This window comes from Salvelinus alpinus, chromosome 3, assembly GCF_045679555.1.
Source record: "Salvelinus alpinus chromosome 3, SLU_Salpinus.1, whole genome shotgun sequence".
Classification (NCBI taxonomy): domain Eukaryota; kingdom Metazoa; phylum Chordata; class Actinopteri; order Salmoniformes; family Salmonidae; genus Salvelinus; species Salvelinus alpinus.
Window position 1 is genome coordinate 39,070,275 of NC_092088.1, and position 20,191 is coordinate 39,090,465.

The window sequence follows — 20,191 nt, forward strand, 5'->3', positions numbered from 1 at the left end:
AACAGTAGGCTAAGTTATGAGGGGGAAAGGGACAACATTGTTATGGTGAGAGGAACACTAACAGCTTACTACACAACATACACTTGGTATTACTTTCTTAGCTACAGTATACATATCTCCCTGGCATATTACATAATTTATGCAGCAGCATACAATACAATTTTGTACTCAGTTTGTTGTGCTATGCTCATTTGAATAGGAAGGTGGCGCGGCGGTCATCCAAGTCTGGAATTCTCTGGATTTATGGTGTTCTCAAGACAACTGGGAACTCGGAAAAAACAAGTTTTAATCATGAGGTCAGGGATCTTCAGGTCAGAGCTCTAGAAAGAGGCCCGTAATTCCCGACTTAAAATTCCGAGTTGGATGACCGTTCAAAACTTTCAACGTTCAACCTTATCTGGCCCATTGTGTGTTGCGAGTGAATGTTTATCCTTTTAAGCTTGGAAAAGAGACCCTTAAACCCAGACTTGGACCACACACCCTCTCCACTGAATAGCAGGCTAGTGATTGCTTTGCAAAGTTTGCAGTTAGCTACTGATTCCTTCCAAATCACTCATTGTTGAATTTGCGATTTCCAACTTGTTGTGTAATGTTTATGTCCAATGGCCAATGAGCACTGATACGTTTTATCTATAATTTCTCTTCATATGACAAGGATTGAAAAGGATTTGCCAGTAGATTGTCGACTTGATTCATGATGATTTTGAAAGTATGATGTTGACATGATCAGTCCAATCAAAGCTACTGTAGATATGGGGCCTCCCGAGTGGCGCAGCACTGCATCGCTAATTTGAGGCGTCACTACAGCCTGGGGTTCGATCCCAGGCTGTGTCACAACCGGCCGTGACAGGGAGTCCCATAGGACGGCGCACAATTGGCCCAGCATCGTCCGGGTTTGGGGAGGGTTTGGCCGGAGGGGCTTTACTTGGCTCATCGTGCTCTAGCAACTCCTTGTGGTGGGCCGGGTGCATGCAGGGAAGGTGTTGCTAATGTTTTGTACACTCAGTGTATAATGTTGGGTTTAGGCCTATGTCTATGATTTACTACTACAGTAACCCGGTTTCCATCCAACCTTTTTATGCTAGTAAAGTACATGTCGGATAAAAAATATCATGACACTTTCCAAATGTCCACAAAACAAAATATGCTAGACAAGGTACTGTAGGAGGTTTTTGTGTGGGTGGTAACGCTTTTATCCACAAATATTGATATAATAACATAATATCTAAGTAAACGTGATGACATGTTGTCTGGTCCTACCACTATGACTCATCGGTAACCATGCTGTTTATTAGGCTACAGATGAAATAAGTTAGGAACTTCACAGGATGGTGAAAGTGCAAGGTGATGCTCATTTCCAACAAATATTGAAGGTCTAATGCTGTATTCAAAACAACTGGGAACTCTGGAAAAAAACAAGGTCAAATCATGACATCAGTAATCTTCAGGTCGGAAAGTCAGAGCTCTAGAAAGATGCCAGAGTTTCCGACTTGGAAGTCCGAGTTGGGTGAACTTTCAAAAAGATTTTTCCCAGTCGGAACTAGTTTTTTTGCAAGTTCCCAGTTGTCTTGCACGCACTGAAGTTGGAAGTCGGAGATTTCCCAGTTTTTCTTAACACAACATTTTTCTGGTGACATGATCATCCCTGCTTGGCTGCTAATTGAAGAATTAAAAATAATCTCACTCTTTAGTCCATAATAATATCATTTTGTATGCTGTACATGCACTCTATCCAACAGTGCGCAGATGTAGCCTATATGCGCTCTGTTGGCTAGAGTTTAAAATGCGATGGAAACTAATTTAAGTTGTGTTGTCTATTCAGGTACATGGCAACTTAACCTCAAAATGTATTGTATGTGCACTACGTCATCACGCCCTTACAAAAATGTACCACGTACTACTATGGTATTTTCATTCATATAATGCTACTTATATGGTACTTCACTTACAGTGCATTCGGAAAGTATTCAGACCACTTCACTTTTTCCACATTTTGTTATGTTACAGCCTTACTCTAAAATTGATTAAATAAATGTTTTTCCCAATCTACACACAATACCCCATAATGACAAAGTGAAAATAGGTTTTTAGAAATGTTTGAAAATGTATTAAAAATAAAGAACATAAATACCTTATTATCCATTTTAGAATAAGGCTGTAACGTAACAAAATATGGAAAAAGTGAAGAGGTCTGAATACTTTCCAAATGCACTGTACTTCCTGAATTATCATGGTATAGATAGATGTGGATCATGGAAATACCATGGTTTTTAACCTGCATTATACATTCTACCATAGTAACGCAGAATTATGATAAATGCTGCAAAAAGTTATCATATAGTACCATCTTTATTAATTGTGCGTTTCCATAGCACAATTGCAGTATCATGTATTCAATAAATTAACCCCACAAGGTCAAAAGAGGTTGGTTGGTTTTATATTGATGAATTTATATACCAGTATGTGTCACGTTCTGACCTTAGTTCCTTTTTATGTCTTTATTTTAGTTTGGTCAGGGCGTGAGTTGGGGTGGGCATTCTATGTTGTTTTTCTATGTTTTGTTCTGTGTGTTATATTTCTGTGTTTGGCCTAGTATGGTTCTCAATCAGAGGCAGGTGTTGATCGTTGTCTCTGATTGAGAATCATACTTAGGTAGCCTGTTTTCCCACTAGGGGTTGTGGGTAGTTGTTTTCCGTTTCAGTGTTTGCACCATTCGGGACTGTGTCGGTTTTCTTTTGATTATCTTGTTCTTTTTGTATTTTGTATTCATTCTCATTAAACGATATTATGGATACGTACCACACTGCATATTGGTCCGATATTTCCTACTCCTCCTCAGACGAAGAGGACGAAAGCCGTTACAGTGTGGGCAAATTTCTGATAGTCAGGCTACTATTGTTGGTCCTAGTTTGTCTGTAAAATCAAAGAAAAAGGGAAATAGTTGATGGGAAAAAGGGGTAATACTTTCTGTATTAATTGTACCATTCTTTGCTCATGTTTGGGTTCCCGGTCTTGCCATCCTAAAATGTGGGAGATTGTAAGATTCACTAATTCACCAAAAGTAGGTGGACACCCCTTCAAATTAGTGGATTCGGCTATTTCAACCACACCCGTTGCTGACAGGTGTATAAAATCGAGCACACAGCCATGCAATCTCCACAGAAAACATTGGCAGTAGAATGGTCTTACTGAAGAGTTCAGTGACCTTCAACGTGGCACTGTCATAGGATGCCACCTTTCCAACAAGTCAGTTCGTCAAATTTCTTCCCTGCTAGGGCTGCCCCGTTCAACTGTAACTGCTGTTATTGTGAAGTGGAAATGTCTATGAGTATCAACGGCTCAGCCCTGAAGTGGTAAGCCACACAAGCTCACAGAACGGGACCGCCGAGTGCTGAAGCGTGTAAAAATGGTCTGTCCTCGGTTGCAACACTCACTGCAGAGTTCCAAACTGCCTCTGGAAGCAAAGTCAGCACAAGATTTGGGTTTCCATGGCCGAGCAGCTGCACACTAGTCTGAGATCACCATGCGCAATGCCAAGATTCGGCTGGAGTGGTGTGAAGCTTGCCGCCATTGGACTCCGGAGCAGTGGAAACGTGTTCTCTGGAGTGATATATCACGCTTCACCATCTAGCAGTAAGACGGATGCACAAAGCGAGGTCCATATAGAAATGGTTTGTCGAGATCGGTGTGGAAGAACTTGACTGGCCTGCACACAGCCCTGACCTCAACCCCATCTAACAACTTTGGAATGGATTGAAACGCAGACTGCGAACTAGGCCTAATCGCCCAACATCAGCGCCCGACCTCACTAATGTTCTTGAGGCTGAATGGAAGCAAGTCCCCTTCAGCAATGTTCCACCATCTAGCGGAAAGCCTTCCCAGAAGAGGCTGTTATAGAAGCAAAAGGGGGACCAACTCCACATTAATGCCCATGATTTTGGAATGACATGTTCGACGACCAGGTGTCCGTCCACATACTTTTGGTCATGTAGTGTATATGGTAGTCAAATGTTTGGCATTGTGTAATCATTTACAGTATTTAAAGTCAAGGGTGTTGCCCTTGATTCAGGCCTGCAGAGGGAGCCGCTCGCTCTAGTGGTTGCTTCAAGCACTCTCACTCTTGAGCTAACCTGCCTAGTAAGGGTGCGTTCGTAAATTCCCTCAGGATAACTGATTAATTTACCAACACTCAACACCCCTTGAATATGGCCAGTGTCAGTAAACGTCAGCAAAAAATGTAGGAATGGACAATCTGATAACTCTCTGAATTTACTAACGCACAGAGCGCACTCTTGCTCTACAGATTGAATTTAGGAACACACCCAAAGAGAAACATTGTAACTTGTTGTTTTTAGGGATATGTTGAGAATTGCATGATGGAAATGTATCTATGAGATAAAATGACAATTTATACCTTTTTAGAATTGTATAAGAGTAGCCAAGTCATGGTACTGTTTGCAATACCATAGTATTTTCCTACCATGGTAGTGTCCAGAAAAACATGATAGTACCATGGTATTTCTTTCATTGTACTGCCATGGTACATTTTTGTAAGGGCGCACAGCATTTTATCAGCAACAAGCCATTGTTTGATAGATTTTTGAATATTCGCATGAAAATCTGTCGCCAATTGGATGGAAACCTAGCTAATGTGTTGTTTTGTATGTGTTTATATAGAATATAATAGAATCCACTAAGATATAAATACTTTCCTCTTCTCTATTTTATTCTTTGGCCAAAAACCTGATCCATCAGGTTTTGACCTTAAAGTCAAAGGAAATTGACTCGTTGAACTTGATAGAAAAATAGTCAGCTGATTGAAAAGAGGAACAGAAAGTCAGAAAAATACCACCATACAATTGCAGATACATTAGAATGCTGTGTTGACACTTTCACAATCCCTACTGTCGCATGACTAATGGTCAGAAAACAATATATTGACCATGATTTTTACTCAAATCACCCTTTTTTTTTGTGTGAAAGTGCATAACTTGCAAAATGTAATTCCTGGCAGCGAGGGGCCTTTTACATTATAGGTGACTCGCTTGCATAACTACCATATTTCACAAAGACTGAAGATGAGTATTTAAACAACAGGAGAACGAATCCCCTAAGATAAATCTGTTTTTTTACAAAACCGGCAAGGTAGGCAACATTATCATAACATTAAGATGATAACATTATTATAACATTAACATATTATTATTCTAACCACTAAAATGTGTAATGTGTAGTACCAGTCAAAAGTTTGGACACACCTACTCACTACAGGGTTTTAATTGGTTGAAACATTTTTTGGTTACTACATGATTCCATATGTTATTTCATAGTGTTGATGTCTTCACTGTTATTCTACAATATAGAAAATACTACAAATAAAGAAACTCTTGAATGAATAGGTCTGTCCTAACTTTTGACTGGTACTGTATATGTGTGCATACACTGAGTATACAAAACATTAAGAACACCTGCTCTCTCCATGACAAAGACTGACCAGGTGAATCAAGGTGAAAGCTTTGATCCCTTATTGATGTCACTTGTTAAATCCATTTCAATCAGTGTAGATGAAGGGGGGGGGGGGGGCAGACAGGTTAAAGAAGGATTTTTCAGCTTTGAGACAATTGAGACATGGATTGTGCTTGTGTACCATTCAGAGGGTGAATGAGCAAGACAAAATATTTAAGTGCCTTTGAACAGGGTATGGAAGTAGGTGTCGGAAACCGGTTTGTGTCAAGAACTGCTCAACAGTTTTCCCGTGTGTATCAAGAATGGTCCACCATTCACCATTCAAATAAACACAATTCAAGCCCGGTTATTGATTGTAACAATACAATAAAAAATATAGCTTTTCTATAAATCTTCACATATAACTAATTGAACACACAAGCACTAATTCAGCATAGTGAAGATAAAAACTAAGTAAACAGAAGGCACAGTATGTGTGGATGGTGTGGTTTGTGTTTATTTTTGTTTTTGTTGTTTGGAAAGTTGAGTGAGTGAGTAATGAAATGGTTGCATATCCCAGAGCCAATGTATTGCTGTGAGCCGGGTATGAGAGGGCTTTCAATGTTGTTCAGATGATGGATATACTTTTATAATGAATTATACGTCTTATTTATTTATTGTCCTATCATGGAGAACTACATTTTAAAAATAAATGATATCTAATTATTTATTATCTTATTTTAATGGTACGGTCCATGGTCCTATACCCTAGACACCCACCTGAATGACCCAGATACTAAGGAGAAGTCCCTAACTGTTTTATGTGCCCGCTGTAAGCGGTCTGTATGCAGCTAAAATGAGGTCAGAGACCAAGAGCAGCACTGCCCCCTCAAGATTCTGAGCCTGCTTGGCAGGGTTGGTCCTGCAAAGCCAAAGCCCCCTAAAGGGAGAGCATAATATACAAGGAAATTCTCAAAGCTGCTAATGAGAACCTTGACGACCTTGTACCTAGCCGGTGGGGATTCCGGTGGGGTGCCCCCACCCAGGCAGTGGCAGTGCTGGCAACACTAGCTGCAGTAACCCATGGGAAGGGGGTCACACTCGGACATTCAGAGAGGGGGTATATTATTGTGGCCCTGGCGGCACAAAATCAAAGTCAGACTACATGGAGATGCGTGGGGACATGGTCATGACGGGTGGCCGTATTGTGGGTGTTTCAGGAATAAGGTGTACATTTGACCTCCATCATCTAGGATGTGACAATGGTAAATAAATCTCTCAATTTTTGCGCGGTCTTGCAGGCCTTCTCATGCAGCTGCAACTGCAAGTGCATTTGTAAATCATGACCCATCTTGAGTTGGGCTCTGGGATGGTGCAATTGTTGAGAAAGTGAGCTTATGGTTGTGTGGGGGTAAGGGCTGAGTGTGTGTGGGTGTATGTGTGTATCCCACAACTGTTGCGAAGGAAGAAGTAAAAGATGTTAGGGACAATAGAGGATGATCCACAGCTATATATAATAAAAATCGAGGTGAGAGCGATGGAAATGCATATGGCAATTGATCTACTTCAATTCGGTAAATGGCACTGTGTGCTCTTTTCAAAGAATGGATCCCAGTCGGTTCAGGGCTATGGGATACAGGGGGTCGAGGGTGGTCTGCCGGGCATTGGGATGACAACCCAACTCGAGATGAGGGCTTTTAGCGGGTGGAATAGTAGGGACCAATTGGAGGTTTACTTAGTAGAAATGCAAATATCATGGTACAACTATATAGACACTCAATCATTATGTTACTTTTTAATAGTACGTTTACAAAAATATATTTTGATAAAAATAATTGAAAGGTGTGTCTCATTATGGTAAGTGGTGAAATAAGTATAGCCAGTTACAATTGTAATGGCTTTGCAGATAATAAGAAAAGACGATCAGTATTTACCTGGCTAAAAGAGAAGGATTATAATATCTATTGTTTACAGGAAACCCATTCAACAGTTTTAGATGAAGTTTTGTGGAAAAAGAACTGGGGGGGCAAAATATATTTCTCCCATGGGCAAAGAAATTCAAAAGGGGTGATGGTTTTAATTAACAATAATTTTGATCCAAATGTGCAAATTGTCCAAACAGATCCTCAAGGTAGATGGATTATTTTAAATATGTTATTGGACAATAAACAGATATGGCTTATTAACCTATACGGTCCGAATAATGATGATCCAAGCTTCTTTGAAAATATATATAAGAATTTATCAACTCTACAAGCAACACTAGACTCTATTATTATAGTGGGAGATTTTAATACGGTCTTAAATACCTCTATGGACCGGAAAGGAAATCACACTACAAACTATCACCCTCAGGCACTTAAGGAAATCATGAATGTCATGGATATATTGGAATTAGTGGATATATGGAGACTTAAATACCCTGACTTAGTGAGATATACATGGCGGAGGCTTAATCAAGCTAGTCGTCTTGACTACTTTCTTATACCATTCTCTCTGGCACCAAAAGTTAAAAAAGTGTTGATAGGGGACAGAATGCGGTCGGATCATCACATAATTGGCATATATATTTCTCTTACAGAATTTCCACGTGGGCGAGGATATTGGAAATTTAATCAAAGTCTACTAGATGATAAATTGTTTAGAACTAGGACAGAAGATTTTATAACTGACTTTTTCAGACATAACATATGTACAGCAGATCCCCTTATTGTATGGGACACTTTTAAGTGTGCCTTTAGAGGCCATGCAATTCAGTACTCATCTATAAAACAAAAGCAATTTAGATCAAAAGAGTCCATATTAACAAAGGAAATTGAAGGACTAACAGTACAGTTAGATAGCAATAAAAACGGTACCATAGAGGCACCGAATAAGTTAGAGGAAAAACAAAAAGAAATGGAGGAACTTATTCAAGAAAGATCCAGTGTAATATATTATAAAAATAAAGCGAACTGGATGGAATATGGGGAAAAATGCACCAAATTCTTTTTCAATCTTCAATATAGAAATGCTACCAAAAAAATGTATTAACACTTGTTACAAATGATGGAGTCATGCATGATTCACCAAATGATATTTTGAAAGAGGAAGTAAAGTACTTTAAGAATATGTTTTCATTTCAGGCTCCTCCATCTCCACTAACTGAAAATAATTGTATGGATTTTTTTCCTCTAAATAATGTAAAATTAACATCTGTACAGAAAGACTCATGTGAAGGCCAAATTACAGAGGAGGAACTGCTTGATGCAATTGGGGCCTTTAAGGATGGGAAAACTCCAGGGCTGGATGGCATACCAGTGGAAGTATACAAAACTTTTTTTGATATACTCAAAGGACCATTATTAGCTTGTTTTAACCACTCCTATATAAATGGTAGATTATCAGACACGCAACAAGAAGGTCTGATATCATTATTACTGAAACAGGACCCAAGTGGTATATATAAAGATCCAGTCCATTTAAAAAATTGGAGACCTCTTACACTTCAGGATTGTGATGCAAAAATCCTAGCAAAATGCTTGGCGCATAGAATAAAAAAAGTTTTGTCAGATATTATTCATCCTAATCAGACAGGTTTTTTACATGGACGATACATTGGAGATAATATAAGGCAAGTACTGGAAACAATTGAACACTATGAAATATCGGGGACACCAGGCCTGGTTTTCATAGCTGATTTTGAAGGCTTTTGATAAAGTACGACTGGAGTTTATATATAAATGCCTAGAATATTTCAATTTTGGGGAATCTCTTATAAAATGGGTTAAAATTATGTATAGTAACCCTAGGTGTAAAATAGTAAATAATGGCTACATCTCAGAAAGTTTTAAACTATCTAGAGGAGTAAAACAAGGTTGTCCACTATCGGCATATCTATTTATTATTGCCATTGAAATGTTAGCTGTTAAAATTAGATCAAACATTAATATTAAGGGATTAGAAATCCGTGGCTTAAAAACTAAGGTGTCATTGTACGCTGATGATTCATGTTTTCTTTTAAAACCACAACTAGAGTCTCTCCACGGCCTCTTAGAGGATCTAGATACCTTTGCTATCGTCTCTGGATTAAAACCAAATTATGATAAATGTACCATATTACGTATTGGATCACTAAAAAATACACATTTTATATTGCCATGTAGTTTACCAATTAAATGGTCTGACGGAGATGTGGACATACTCGGTATAAAATCCCAAAAGAAAGAAATGATCTCACTCCAATACATTTTTATAGAAAGTTAGCAAAAATAGATAAGATCTTGCTACAGGAAAATACCTGTCTATTTGTGGAAAAATCACCCTGATTAACTCTTTAGTCATATCACAGTTTACCTATTTGCTTATGGTTTTGCCTACACCTAGTGACCTGCTTTTTAAATTATATGAACAAAAAATATTCCATTTTATTTGGAACGGCAAGCCAGATAAAATTAAAAGGGCCTATTTATATAACGAATATGAATTCGGAGGGCAGAAATTATTAAATATTAAAGCATTAGACCTCTCACTAAAGGCATCAGTCATACAAAAGTTATACTTAAATCCAAACTGGTTCTCTAGTAAATTGGTACGAATGTCTCATCCTATGTTCAAGAAGGGTTCAAAGTCAGCACAAGATTTGGGTTTCCATGGCCGAGCAGCTGCACACTAGTCTGAGATCACCATGCGCAATGCCAAGATTCGGCTGGAGTGGTGTGAAGCTTGCCGCCATTGGACTCCGGAGCAGTGGAAACGTGTTCTCTGGAGTGATATATCACGCTTCACCATCTAGCAGTAAGACGGATGCACAAAGCGAGGTCCATATAGAAATGGTTTGTCGAGATCGGTGTGGAAGAACTTGACTGGCCTGCACACAGCCCTGACCTCAACCCCATCTAACAACTTTGGAATGGATTGAAACGCAGACTGCGAACTAGGCCTAATCGCCCAACATCAGCGCCCGACCTCACTAATGTTCTTGAGGCTGAATGGAAGCAAGTCCCCTTCAGCAATGTTCCACCATCTAGCGGAAAGCCTTCCCAGAAGAGGCTGTTATAGAAGCAAAAGGGGGACCAACTCCACATTAATGCCCATGATTTTGGAATGACATGTTCGACGACCAGGTGTCCGTCCACATACTTTTGGTCATGTAGTGTATATGGTAGTCAAATGTTTGGCATTGTGTAATCATTTACAGTATTTAAAGTCAAGGGTGTTGCCCTTGATTCAGGCCTGCAGAGGGAGCCGCTCGCTCTAGTGGTTGCTTCAAGCACTCTCACTCTTGAGCTAACCTGCCTAGTAAGGGTGCGTTCGTAAATTCCCTCAGGATAACTGATTAATTTACCAACACTCAACACCCCTTGAATATGGCCAGTGTCAGTAAACGTCAGCAAAAAATGTAGGAATGGACAATCTGATAACTCTCTGAATTTACTAACGCACAGAGCGCACTCTTGCTCTACAGATTGAATTTAGGAACACACCCAAAGAGAAACATTGTAACTTGTTGTTTTTAGGGATATGTTGAGAATTGCATGATGGAAATGTATCTATGAGATAAAATGACAATTTATACCTTTTTAGAATTGTATAAGAGTAGCCAAGTCATGGTACTGTTTGCAATACCATAGTATTTTCCTACCATGGTAGTGTCCAGAAAAACATGATAGTACCATGGTATTTCTTTCATTGTACTGCCATGGTACATTTTTGTAAGGGCGCACAGCATTTTATCAGCAACAAGCCATTGTTTGATAGATTTTTGAATATTCGCATGAAAATCTGTCGCCAATTGGATGGAAACCTAGCTAATGTGTTGTTTTGTATGTGTTTATATAGAATATAATAGAATCCACTAAGATATAAATACTTTCCTCTTCTCTATTTTATTCTTTGGCCAAAAACCTGATCCATCAGGTTTTGACCTTAAAGTCAAAGGAAATTGACTCGTTGAACTTGATAGAAAAATAGTCAGCTGATTGAAAAGAGGAACAGAAAGTCAGAAAAATACCACCATACAATTGCAGATACATTAGAATGCTGTGTTGACACTTTCACAATCCCTACTGTCGCATGACTAATGGTCAGAAAACAATATATTGACCATGATTTTTACTCAAATCACCCTTTTTTTTTGTGTGAAAGTGCATAACTTGCAAAATGTAATTCCTGGCAGCGAGGGGCCTTTTACATTATAGGTGACTCGCTTGCATAACTACCATATTTCACAAAGACTGAAGATGAGTATTTAAACAACAGGAGAACGAATCCCCTAAGATAAATCTGTTTTTTTACAAAACCGGCAAGGTAGGCAACATTATCATAACATTAAGATGATAACATTATTATAACATTAACATATTATTATTCTAACCACTAAAATGTGTAATGTGTAGTACCAGTCAAAAGTTTGGACACACCTACTCACTACAGGGTTTTAATTGGTTGAAACATTTTTTGGTTACTACATGATTCCATATGTTATTTCATAGTGTTGATGTCTTCACTGTTATTCTACAATATAGAAAATACTACAAATAAAGAAACTCTTGAATGAATAGGTCTGTCCTAACTTTTGACTGGTACTGTATATGTGTGCATACACTGAGTATACAAAACATTAAGAACACCTGCTCTCTCCATGACAAAGACTGACCAGGTGAATCAAGGTGAAAGCTTTGATCCCTTATTGATGTCACTTGTTAAATCCATTTCAATCAGTGTAGATGAAGGGGGGGGGGGGGGCAGACAGGTTAAAGAAGGATTTTTCAGCTTTGAGACAATTGAGACATGGATTGTGCTTGTGTACCATTCAGAGGGTGAATGAGCAAGACAAAATATTTAAGTGCCTTTGAACAGGGTATGGAAGTAGGTGTCGGAAACCGGTTTGTGTCAAGAACTGCTCAACAGTTTTCCCGTGTGTATCAAGAATGGTCCACCATTCACCATTCAAATAAACACAATTCAAGCCCGGTTATTGATTGTAACAATACAATAAAAAATATAGCTTTTCTATAAATCTTCACATATAACTAATTGAACACACAAGCACTAATTCAGCATAGTGAAGATAAAAACTAAGTAAACAGAAGGCACAGTATGTGTGGATGGTGTGGTTTGTGTTTATTTTTGTTTTTGTTGTTTGGAAAGTTGAGTGAGTGAGTAATGAAATGGTTGCATATCCCAGAGCCAATGTATTGCTGTGAGCCGGGTATGAGAGGGCTTTCAATGTTGTTCAGATGATGGATATACTTTTATAATGAATTATACGTCTTATTTATTTATTGTCCTATCATGGAGAACTACATTTTAAAAATAAATGATATCTAATTATTTATTATCTTATTTTAATGGTACGGTCCATGGTCCTATACCCTAGACACCCACCTGAATGACCCAGATACTAAGGAGAAGTCCCTAACTGTTTTATGTGCCCGCTGTAAGCGGTCTGTATGCAGCTAAAATGAGGTCAGAGACCAAGAGCAGCACTGCCCCCTCAAGATTCTGAGCCTGCTTGGCAGGGTTGGTCCTGCAAAGCCAAAGCCCCCTAAAGGGAGAGCATAATATACAAGGAAATTCTCAAAGCTGCTAATGAGAACCTTGACGACCTTGTACCTAGCCGGTGGGGATTCCGGTGGGGTGCCCCCACCCAGGCAGTGGCAGTGCTGGCAACACTAGCTGCAGTAACCCATGGGAAGGGGGTCACACTCGGACATTCAGAGAGGGGGTATATTATTGTGGCCCTGGCGGCACAAAATCAAAGTCAGACTACATGGAGATGCGTGGGGACATGGTCATGACGGGTGGCCGTATTGTGGGTGTTTCAGGAATAAGGTGTACATTTGACCTCCATCATCTAGGATGTGACAATGGTAAATAAATCTCTCAATTTTTGCGCGGTCTTGCAGGCCTTCTCATGCAGCTGCAACTGCAAGTGCATTTGTAAATCATGACCCATCTTGAGTTGGGCTCTGGGATGGTGCAATTGTTGAGAAAGTGAGCTTATGGTTGTGTGGGGGTAAGGGCTGAGTGTGTGTGGGTGTATGTGTGTATCCCACAACTGTTGCGAAGGAAGAAGTAAAAGATGTTAGGGACAATAGAGGATGATCCACAGCTATATATAATAAAAATCGAGGTGAGAGCGATGGAAATGCATATGGCAATTGATCTACTTCAATTCGGTAAATGGCACTGTGTGCTCTTTTCAAAGAATGGATCCCAGTCGGTTCAGGGCTATGGGATACAGGGGGTCGAGGGTGGTCTGCCGGGCATTGGGATGACAACCCAACTCGAGATGAGGGCTTTTAGCGGGTGGAATAGTAGGGACCAATTGGAGGTTTACTTAGTAGAAATGCAAATATCATGGTACAACTATATAGACACTCAATCATTATGTTACTTTTTAATAGTACGTTTACAAAAATATATTTTGATAAAAATAATTGAAAGGTGTGTCTCATTATGGTAAGTGGTGAAATAAGTATAGCCAGTTACAATTGTAATGGCTTTGCAGATAATAAGAAAAGACGATCAGTATTTACCTGGCTAAAAGAGAAGGATTATAATATCTATTGTTTACAGGAAACCCATTCAACAGTTTTAGATGAAGTTTTGTGGAAAAAGAACTGGGGGGGCAAAATATATTTCTCCCATGGGCAAAGAAATTCAAAAGGGGTGATGGTTTTAATTAACAATAATTTTGATCCAAATGTGCAAATTGTCCAAACAGATCCTCAAGGTAGATGGATTATTTTAAATATGTTATTGGACAATAAACAGATATGGCTTATTAACCTATACGGTCCGAATAATGATGATCCAAGCTTCTTTGAAAATATATATAAGAATTTATCAACTCTACAAGCAACACTAGACTCTATTATTATAGTGGGAGATTTTAATACGGTCTTAAATACCTCTATGGACCGGAAAGGAAATCACACTACAAACTATCACCCTCAGGCACTTAAGGAAATCATGAATGTCATGGATATATTGGAATTAGTGGATATATGGAGACTTAAATACCCTGACTTAGTGAGATATACATGGCGGAGGCTTAATCAAGCTAGTCGTCTTGACTACTTTCTTATACCATTCTCTCTGGCACCAAAAGTTAAAAAAGTGTTGATAGGGGACAGAATGCGGTCGGATCATCACATAATTGGCATATATATTTCTCTTACAGAATTTCCACGTGGGCGAGGATATTGGAAATTTAATCAAAGTCTACTAGATGATAAATTGTTTAGAACTAGGACAGAAGATTTTATAACTGACTTTTTCAGACATAACATATGTACAGCAGATCCCCTTATTGTATGGGACACTTTTAAGTGTGCCTTTAGAGGCCATGCAATTCAGTACTCATCTATAAAACAAAAGCAATTTAGATCAAAAGAGTCCATATTAACAAAGGAAATTGAAGGACTAACAGTACAGTTAGATAGCAATAAAAACGGTACCATAGAGGCACCGAATAAGTTAGAGGAAAAACAAAAAGAAATGGAGGAACTTATTCAAGAAAGATCCAGTGTAATATATTATAAAAATAAAGCGAACTGGATGGAATATGGGGAAAAATGCACCAAATTCTTTTTCAATCTTCAATATAGAAATGCTACCAAAAAAATGTATTAACACTTGTTACAAATGATGGAGTCATGCATGATTCACCAAATGATATTTTGAAAGAGGAAGTAAAGTACTTTAAGAATATGTTTTCATTTCAGGCTCCTCCATCTCCACTAACTGAAAATAATTGTATGGATTTTTTTCCTCTAAATAATGTAAAATTAACATCTGTACAGAAAGACTCATGTGAAGGCCAAATTACAGAGGAGGAACTGCTTGATGCAATTGGGGCCTTTAAGGATGGGAAAACTCCAGGGCTGGATGGCATACCAGTGGAAGTATACAAAACTTTTTTTGATATACTCAAAGGACCATTATTAGCTTGTTTTAACCACTCCTATATAAATGGTAGATTATCAGACACGCAACAAGAAGGTCTGATATCATTATTACTGAAACAGGACCCAAGTGGTATATATAAAGATCCAGTCCATTTAAAAAATTGGAGACCTCTTACACTTCAGGATTGTGATGCAAAAATCCTAGCAAAATGCTTGGCGCATAGAATAAAAAAAGTTTTGTCAGATATTATTCATCCTAATCAGACAGGTTTTTTACATGGACGATACATTGGAGATAATATAAGGCAAGTACTGGAAACAATTGAACACTATGAAATATCGGGGACACCAGGCCTGGTTTTCATAGCTGATTTTGAAGGCTTTTGATAAAGTACGACTGGAGTTTATATATAAATGCCTAGAATATTTCAATTTTGGGGAATCTCTTATAAAATGGGTTAAAATTATGTATAGTAACCCTAGGTGTAAAATAGTAAATAATGGCTACATCTCAGAAAGTTTTAAACTATCTAGAGGAGTAAAACAAGGTTGTCCACTATCGGCATATCTATTTATTATTGCCATTGAAATGTTAGCTGTTAAAATTAGATCAAACATTAATATTAAGGGATTAGAAATCCGTGGCTTAAAAACTAAGGTGTCATTGTACGCTGATGATTCATGTTTTCTTTTAAAACCACAACTAGAGTCTCTCCACGGCCTCTTAGAGGATCTAGATACCTTTGCTATCGTCTCTGGATTAAAACCAAATTATGATAAATGTACCATATTACGTATTGGATCACTAAAAAATACACATTTTATATTGCCATGTAGTTTACCAATTAAATGGTCTGACGGAGATGTGGACATACTCGGTATAAAATCCCAAAAGAAAGAAATGATCTCACTCCAATACATTTTTATAGAAAGTTAGCAAAAATAGATAAGATCTTGCTACAGGAAAATACCTGTCTATTTGTGGAAAAATCACCCTGATTAACTCTTTAGTCATATCACAGTTTACCTATTTGCTTATGGTTTTGCCTACACCTAGTGACCTGCTTTTTAAATTATATGAACAAAAAATATTCCATTTTATTTGGAACGGCAAGCCAGATAAAATTAAAAGGGCCTATTTATATAACGAATATGAATTCGGAGGGCAGAAATTATTAAATATTAAAGCATTAGACCTCTCACTAAAGGCATCAGTCATACAAAAGTTATACTTAAATCCAAACTGGTTCTCTAGTAAATTGGTACGAATGTCTCATCCTATGTTCAAGAAGGGCCTTTTTCCCTTTATTCAGATTACACCTGCTCACTTTCGGTTGTTTGAAAAGGAAATAATCTCCAAAATATCCTTATTTTTGAAACAAGCCTTAGAAAGTTGGTTGCAATTTCAGTTTAATCCACCTGAAAGGACGGAACAAATAGTACAACAAATATTGTGGTTAAATTCAAATATAGTAATTGATTAAAAAAACTGTATTTATCAAAGAAATGTTTAAAAAATGTATAATTTTTGTGAATGATATCATAAATAAATAAATGCAGCTAACACAGACATATGGAAATGTCTGCTCTACCCAAAATTACAACCAATTAATTGCTGCATTACCACAAAAATGGAAGAGGCAAGTAGAAGGGGAAAAAAGTAAGGAACTTGTATGTCGGCCCTATATTAAAGAACATAAATGGTTAAAGAAAAGTGTGATAAATAAAAACATATACCAATTTCATTTAAGGACCAAAAAACTGACAGCGGTGCCATATAAATTGCAAAATAGTTGAGAAGAGATTTTCGATGTACCCATTCCATGGCACATGGTTTATGAATTGATACGCAAAACAACGCCGGATTCAAAACTTCGAATTTTTCTATTTAAATTACTGTACAAAATTCTTGCAACTAATAGAATGTTATATATATGGGGGATACAATCTTCCCAGCTCTGCAGATTCTGCTGTGAGGAGGCAGAGTCATTAGATCATTTATTTTGGTATTGTCCATATGTAGCTCGTTTTTGGTCACAGGTCCAGGAATGGCTGAAGAATTGCAACATTTGCCTAGAACTAACGCTACAGATAGCAATACTGGGGGATTTGAAAAGCCATAGTCAATCAATCAATAATATAATAATTATTTTAGCAAAAATGTTTATTTTTAATTTACAATCTGTAGAAGCTATGAGAATAGGAAGGTTCAAATCTTTTGTGAAGCAGCACAGCACAGTTGAAAAATATATGGCAAATAAAAATCCGAAATGGATGATGTTGGAAGATAGATGGGAAGGGTTGAGTGGAACTGAAGGGTGGGACTAATAACAAGATAAACAATGTAGGGCATACGGGATCTGTGAAATGTGTATAGGTGCGGAGCTTTTGTGAAATAGCACAGTTACAAGTGGAAATAAAACTGGATGGACAACAGAAATAGAGGAAGGACTAAGAACAAACAAGAGAGAACTATTATAAAGTAGACTGTGTCTGTAAAATGGGTATAAGATGTATAAATTGAAGGTAAAAGCAGAAATGTTTATCAGTTTACTCCAATTGGGGGATCGGTGGTAGGGTTGCGGGGAATAATAATAAAGGTATATTCTTTAAAAAAGTATGTATGTCTATATAGGTATGTGTATGTATATATGTATGCATGCGTGTATGGATATATATATTTACCCCCAAAAATATGGGGGATTGGAAATGATGCAGACAATTACATTGGAAGCAACATTCTTTCCGCAATATTAAGCTGATCCACCCCTAAAAATAAAAAAATAAATATAAAAAAATAAAAAAGAATGGTCCACCACACAAAAGACATCCAACCAACTTGACACAACTGTGGGAAGCATTGGAGTCAACATGGGCCAGCAACTCAATATTCAAAAGGTGTTCCTAATGTTTGGTGTACTCAGTGTATTTGTGTAAATGTAATGCAATTTTCTATTTAAAAAAAAAATGATGTGTTTCGATTGGATTACATTTTCTTTCTATAGATGGAGAGACTCTTTCTTGTGCATGCTCTGTTTACAATGTGCTGGGCTGTGCCTCAAGGTGAGAAATCTGACCGTTTATTCCTAAATCCAGAGCCTAAAGTTTGTCACGCTACAATTAATATATTGTCTCTGTATTTTATTTCTCATGTATCGTTTTTCCAAGACAGAGAGTACCAAGGTAGCCTAAAGATCTTGACAAAACAGCAATCCGTCTATTTTTAGGTTAGAACAGAATAAACAGTCATTCATGCAATTATTAATGATTAAATTAACTCTCTCAAAAAGTCTTGGTGCCTGACTATACTGTCTCCACATGTCGAATATGATAATTATTCAGATATAAATGGCCTACAAGAGAAATTTACATCAGAGCATATGGGCTCCCGAGTGGCGCAGCGGTCTAAGGCACCGCATCTCAGTGCAAGAGGCGTCAATACAGTCCCTGGTTTGAATCCAGGCTGTATTACATCCGGCTGTGATTGGGAGTCCCATAGGGTGGCGCACAATTGGCCCAGCATCGTCCGGGTTTGGCCGTCATTGTAAATAAGAATTAGTTCTTAACTGACTTGCCTAGTTAAATAAAGATTCAATAAAAAAAGATATATAATTTGTTCATCATACAGAGGCTACCAGTATTTACAATGTCCTCTCTCTGTCTCATCAGACCTCTCAGGTAAAATGTTCACATTTCCAAAGGAGTCCGACTCTGATCATGTGGGGCTAATGCCAACGGGAGAAAACTATACTTCTGTGACAGTATGTCTCAGGTAATCAATGTAGTATTCAATACTTCAATATGTGTCTGTATCTAGCATTAGAAAGCTGTGCAATGCATATGGGCAACAATACTATGGTGTGAGCAGCAGTCAAACACCTGTGATATATTTATTTTTCAGTGGTTATTCTTAGTAAATAAGTGGGTAATATTTTTTTTTTTTTGCATTTAGTTAATTTCAGCCACAAAATGTATTTCCAAGGCTTAGCTAATGTGTGTATTATGAATTTCTTAAAGGTATTTCACAGATGTCAAGAGGGCGTTTTCCATCTTTTCCATGGCAACTCCGACAAGCACCAATGACTTTCTGTTGTTCAAAGAGTCCAATGGTGACATGGAGCTACATGTTAGATATGAGGGAAGTGCATTCACAGGGCTACCAGATGAGCAGAACATGTGGATGTCTCTGTGTGGCAGCTGGGACTCAGTCACCGGACTCAGTCAGGTTTGGATCAATGGGAAGCCAAGTGCAAGGAAGATGGGATACACTGCTGGGAGTGTGCTAGATGGAAAACCCATCATAATCCTAGGTCAGGAGCAAGATTCTTATGGTGGAAATTTTGATAAAGGACAAGCGTTTATTGGTCAACTCACTGATGTGCACATGTGGAATTATGTTCTGTCACCTTGTGAGATCCAGCGCTTCACAAGCGACTTAAATTTCACCCCTGGGAATGTCCTTAACTGGAGGTCCCTTGAGTACACGATTGATGGGCATGTGGTTCTAGAAAACAAGCAAACACCTTGCCAAGAATGAGCAGTGTCAGCGCCGTTGAGAAATGTTGACTATAATCAAACATCTGAATACGCATGTGTGTCTATTCACAACTATTCTGCAAATCATCATAAAAAGTGCTTTTCTAATCAAATCAAGAAACACATTATATTCTTTCCTAAAGCAATATCCTCCAATGAATCTAATAAAATTACACTTTTTTTTTATAGTAAATCGTGTATTTCAGTGCAGGCTCATTGCAAGCCTGCAAGCCCAGTCTGGGGACAGAGGGGATGGCAACATGGTTGGGAACGGTATGATACATTTTTTAAGTTGGCACCCGGGTTAAAGGTCG

At 38.1% G+C, this 20,191-nt stretch overlaps 1 protein-coding gene across 1 annotated transcript; it reads left to right on the forward strand.

The window, feature by feature from the left end:
• The first annotated feature begins 5,652 nt into the window (after positions 1-5,652).
• On the forward strand, positions 5,653-19,990 carry LOC139570685 (serum amyloid P-component-like). Its single transcript, XM_071392781.1, has 4 exons — positions 5,653-11,733; positions 18,347-18,404; positions 19,011-19,113; positions 19,359-19,990. The coding sequence occupies exons 2-4, from the start codon at positions 18,347-18,349 to the stop codon at positions 19,876-19,878; spliced, it is 681 nt and encodes a 226-aa protein (XP_071248882.1). The 5' UTR covers positions 5,653-11,733; the 3' UTR covers positions 19,879-19,990.
• The last annotated feature ends 201 nt before the right edge of the window (positions 19,991-20,191 follow it).

Bases quoted from the DNA above. Each gene is read 5' to 3' on its own strand.
- LOC139570685 (XM_071392781.1), top strand. From the start codon at position 18,347: ATGGAGAGACTCTTTCTTGTGCATGCTCTGTTTACAATGTGCTGGGCT. The intron at 18,405-19,010 runs GTGAGAAATCTG...CTGTCTCATCAG, and splicing joins GTGCTGGGCTGTGCCTCAAG to ACCTCTCAGGTAAAATGTTC. The intron at 19,114-19,358 runs GTAATCAATGTA...AATTTCTTAAAG, and splicing joins TCTGTGACAGTATGTCTCAG to GTATTTCACAGATGTCAAGA.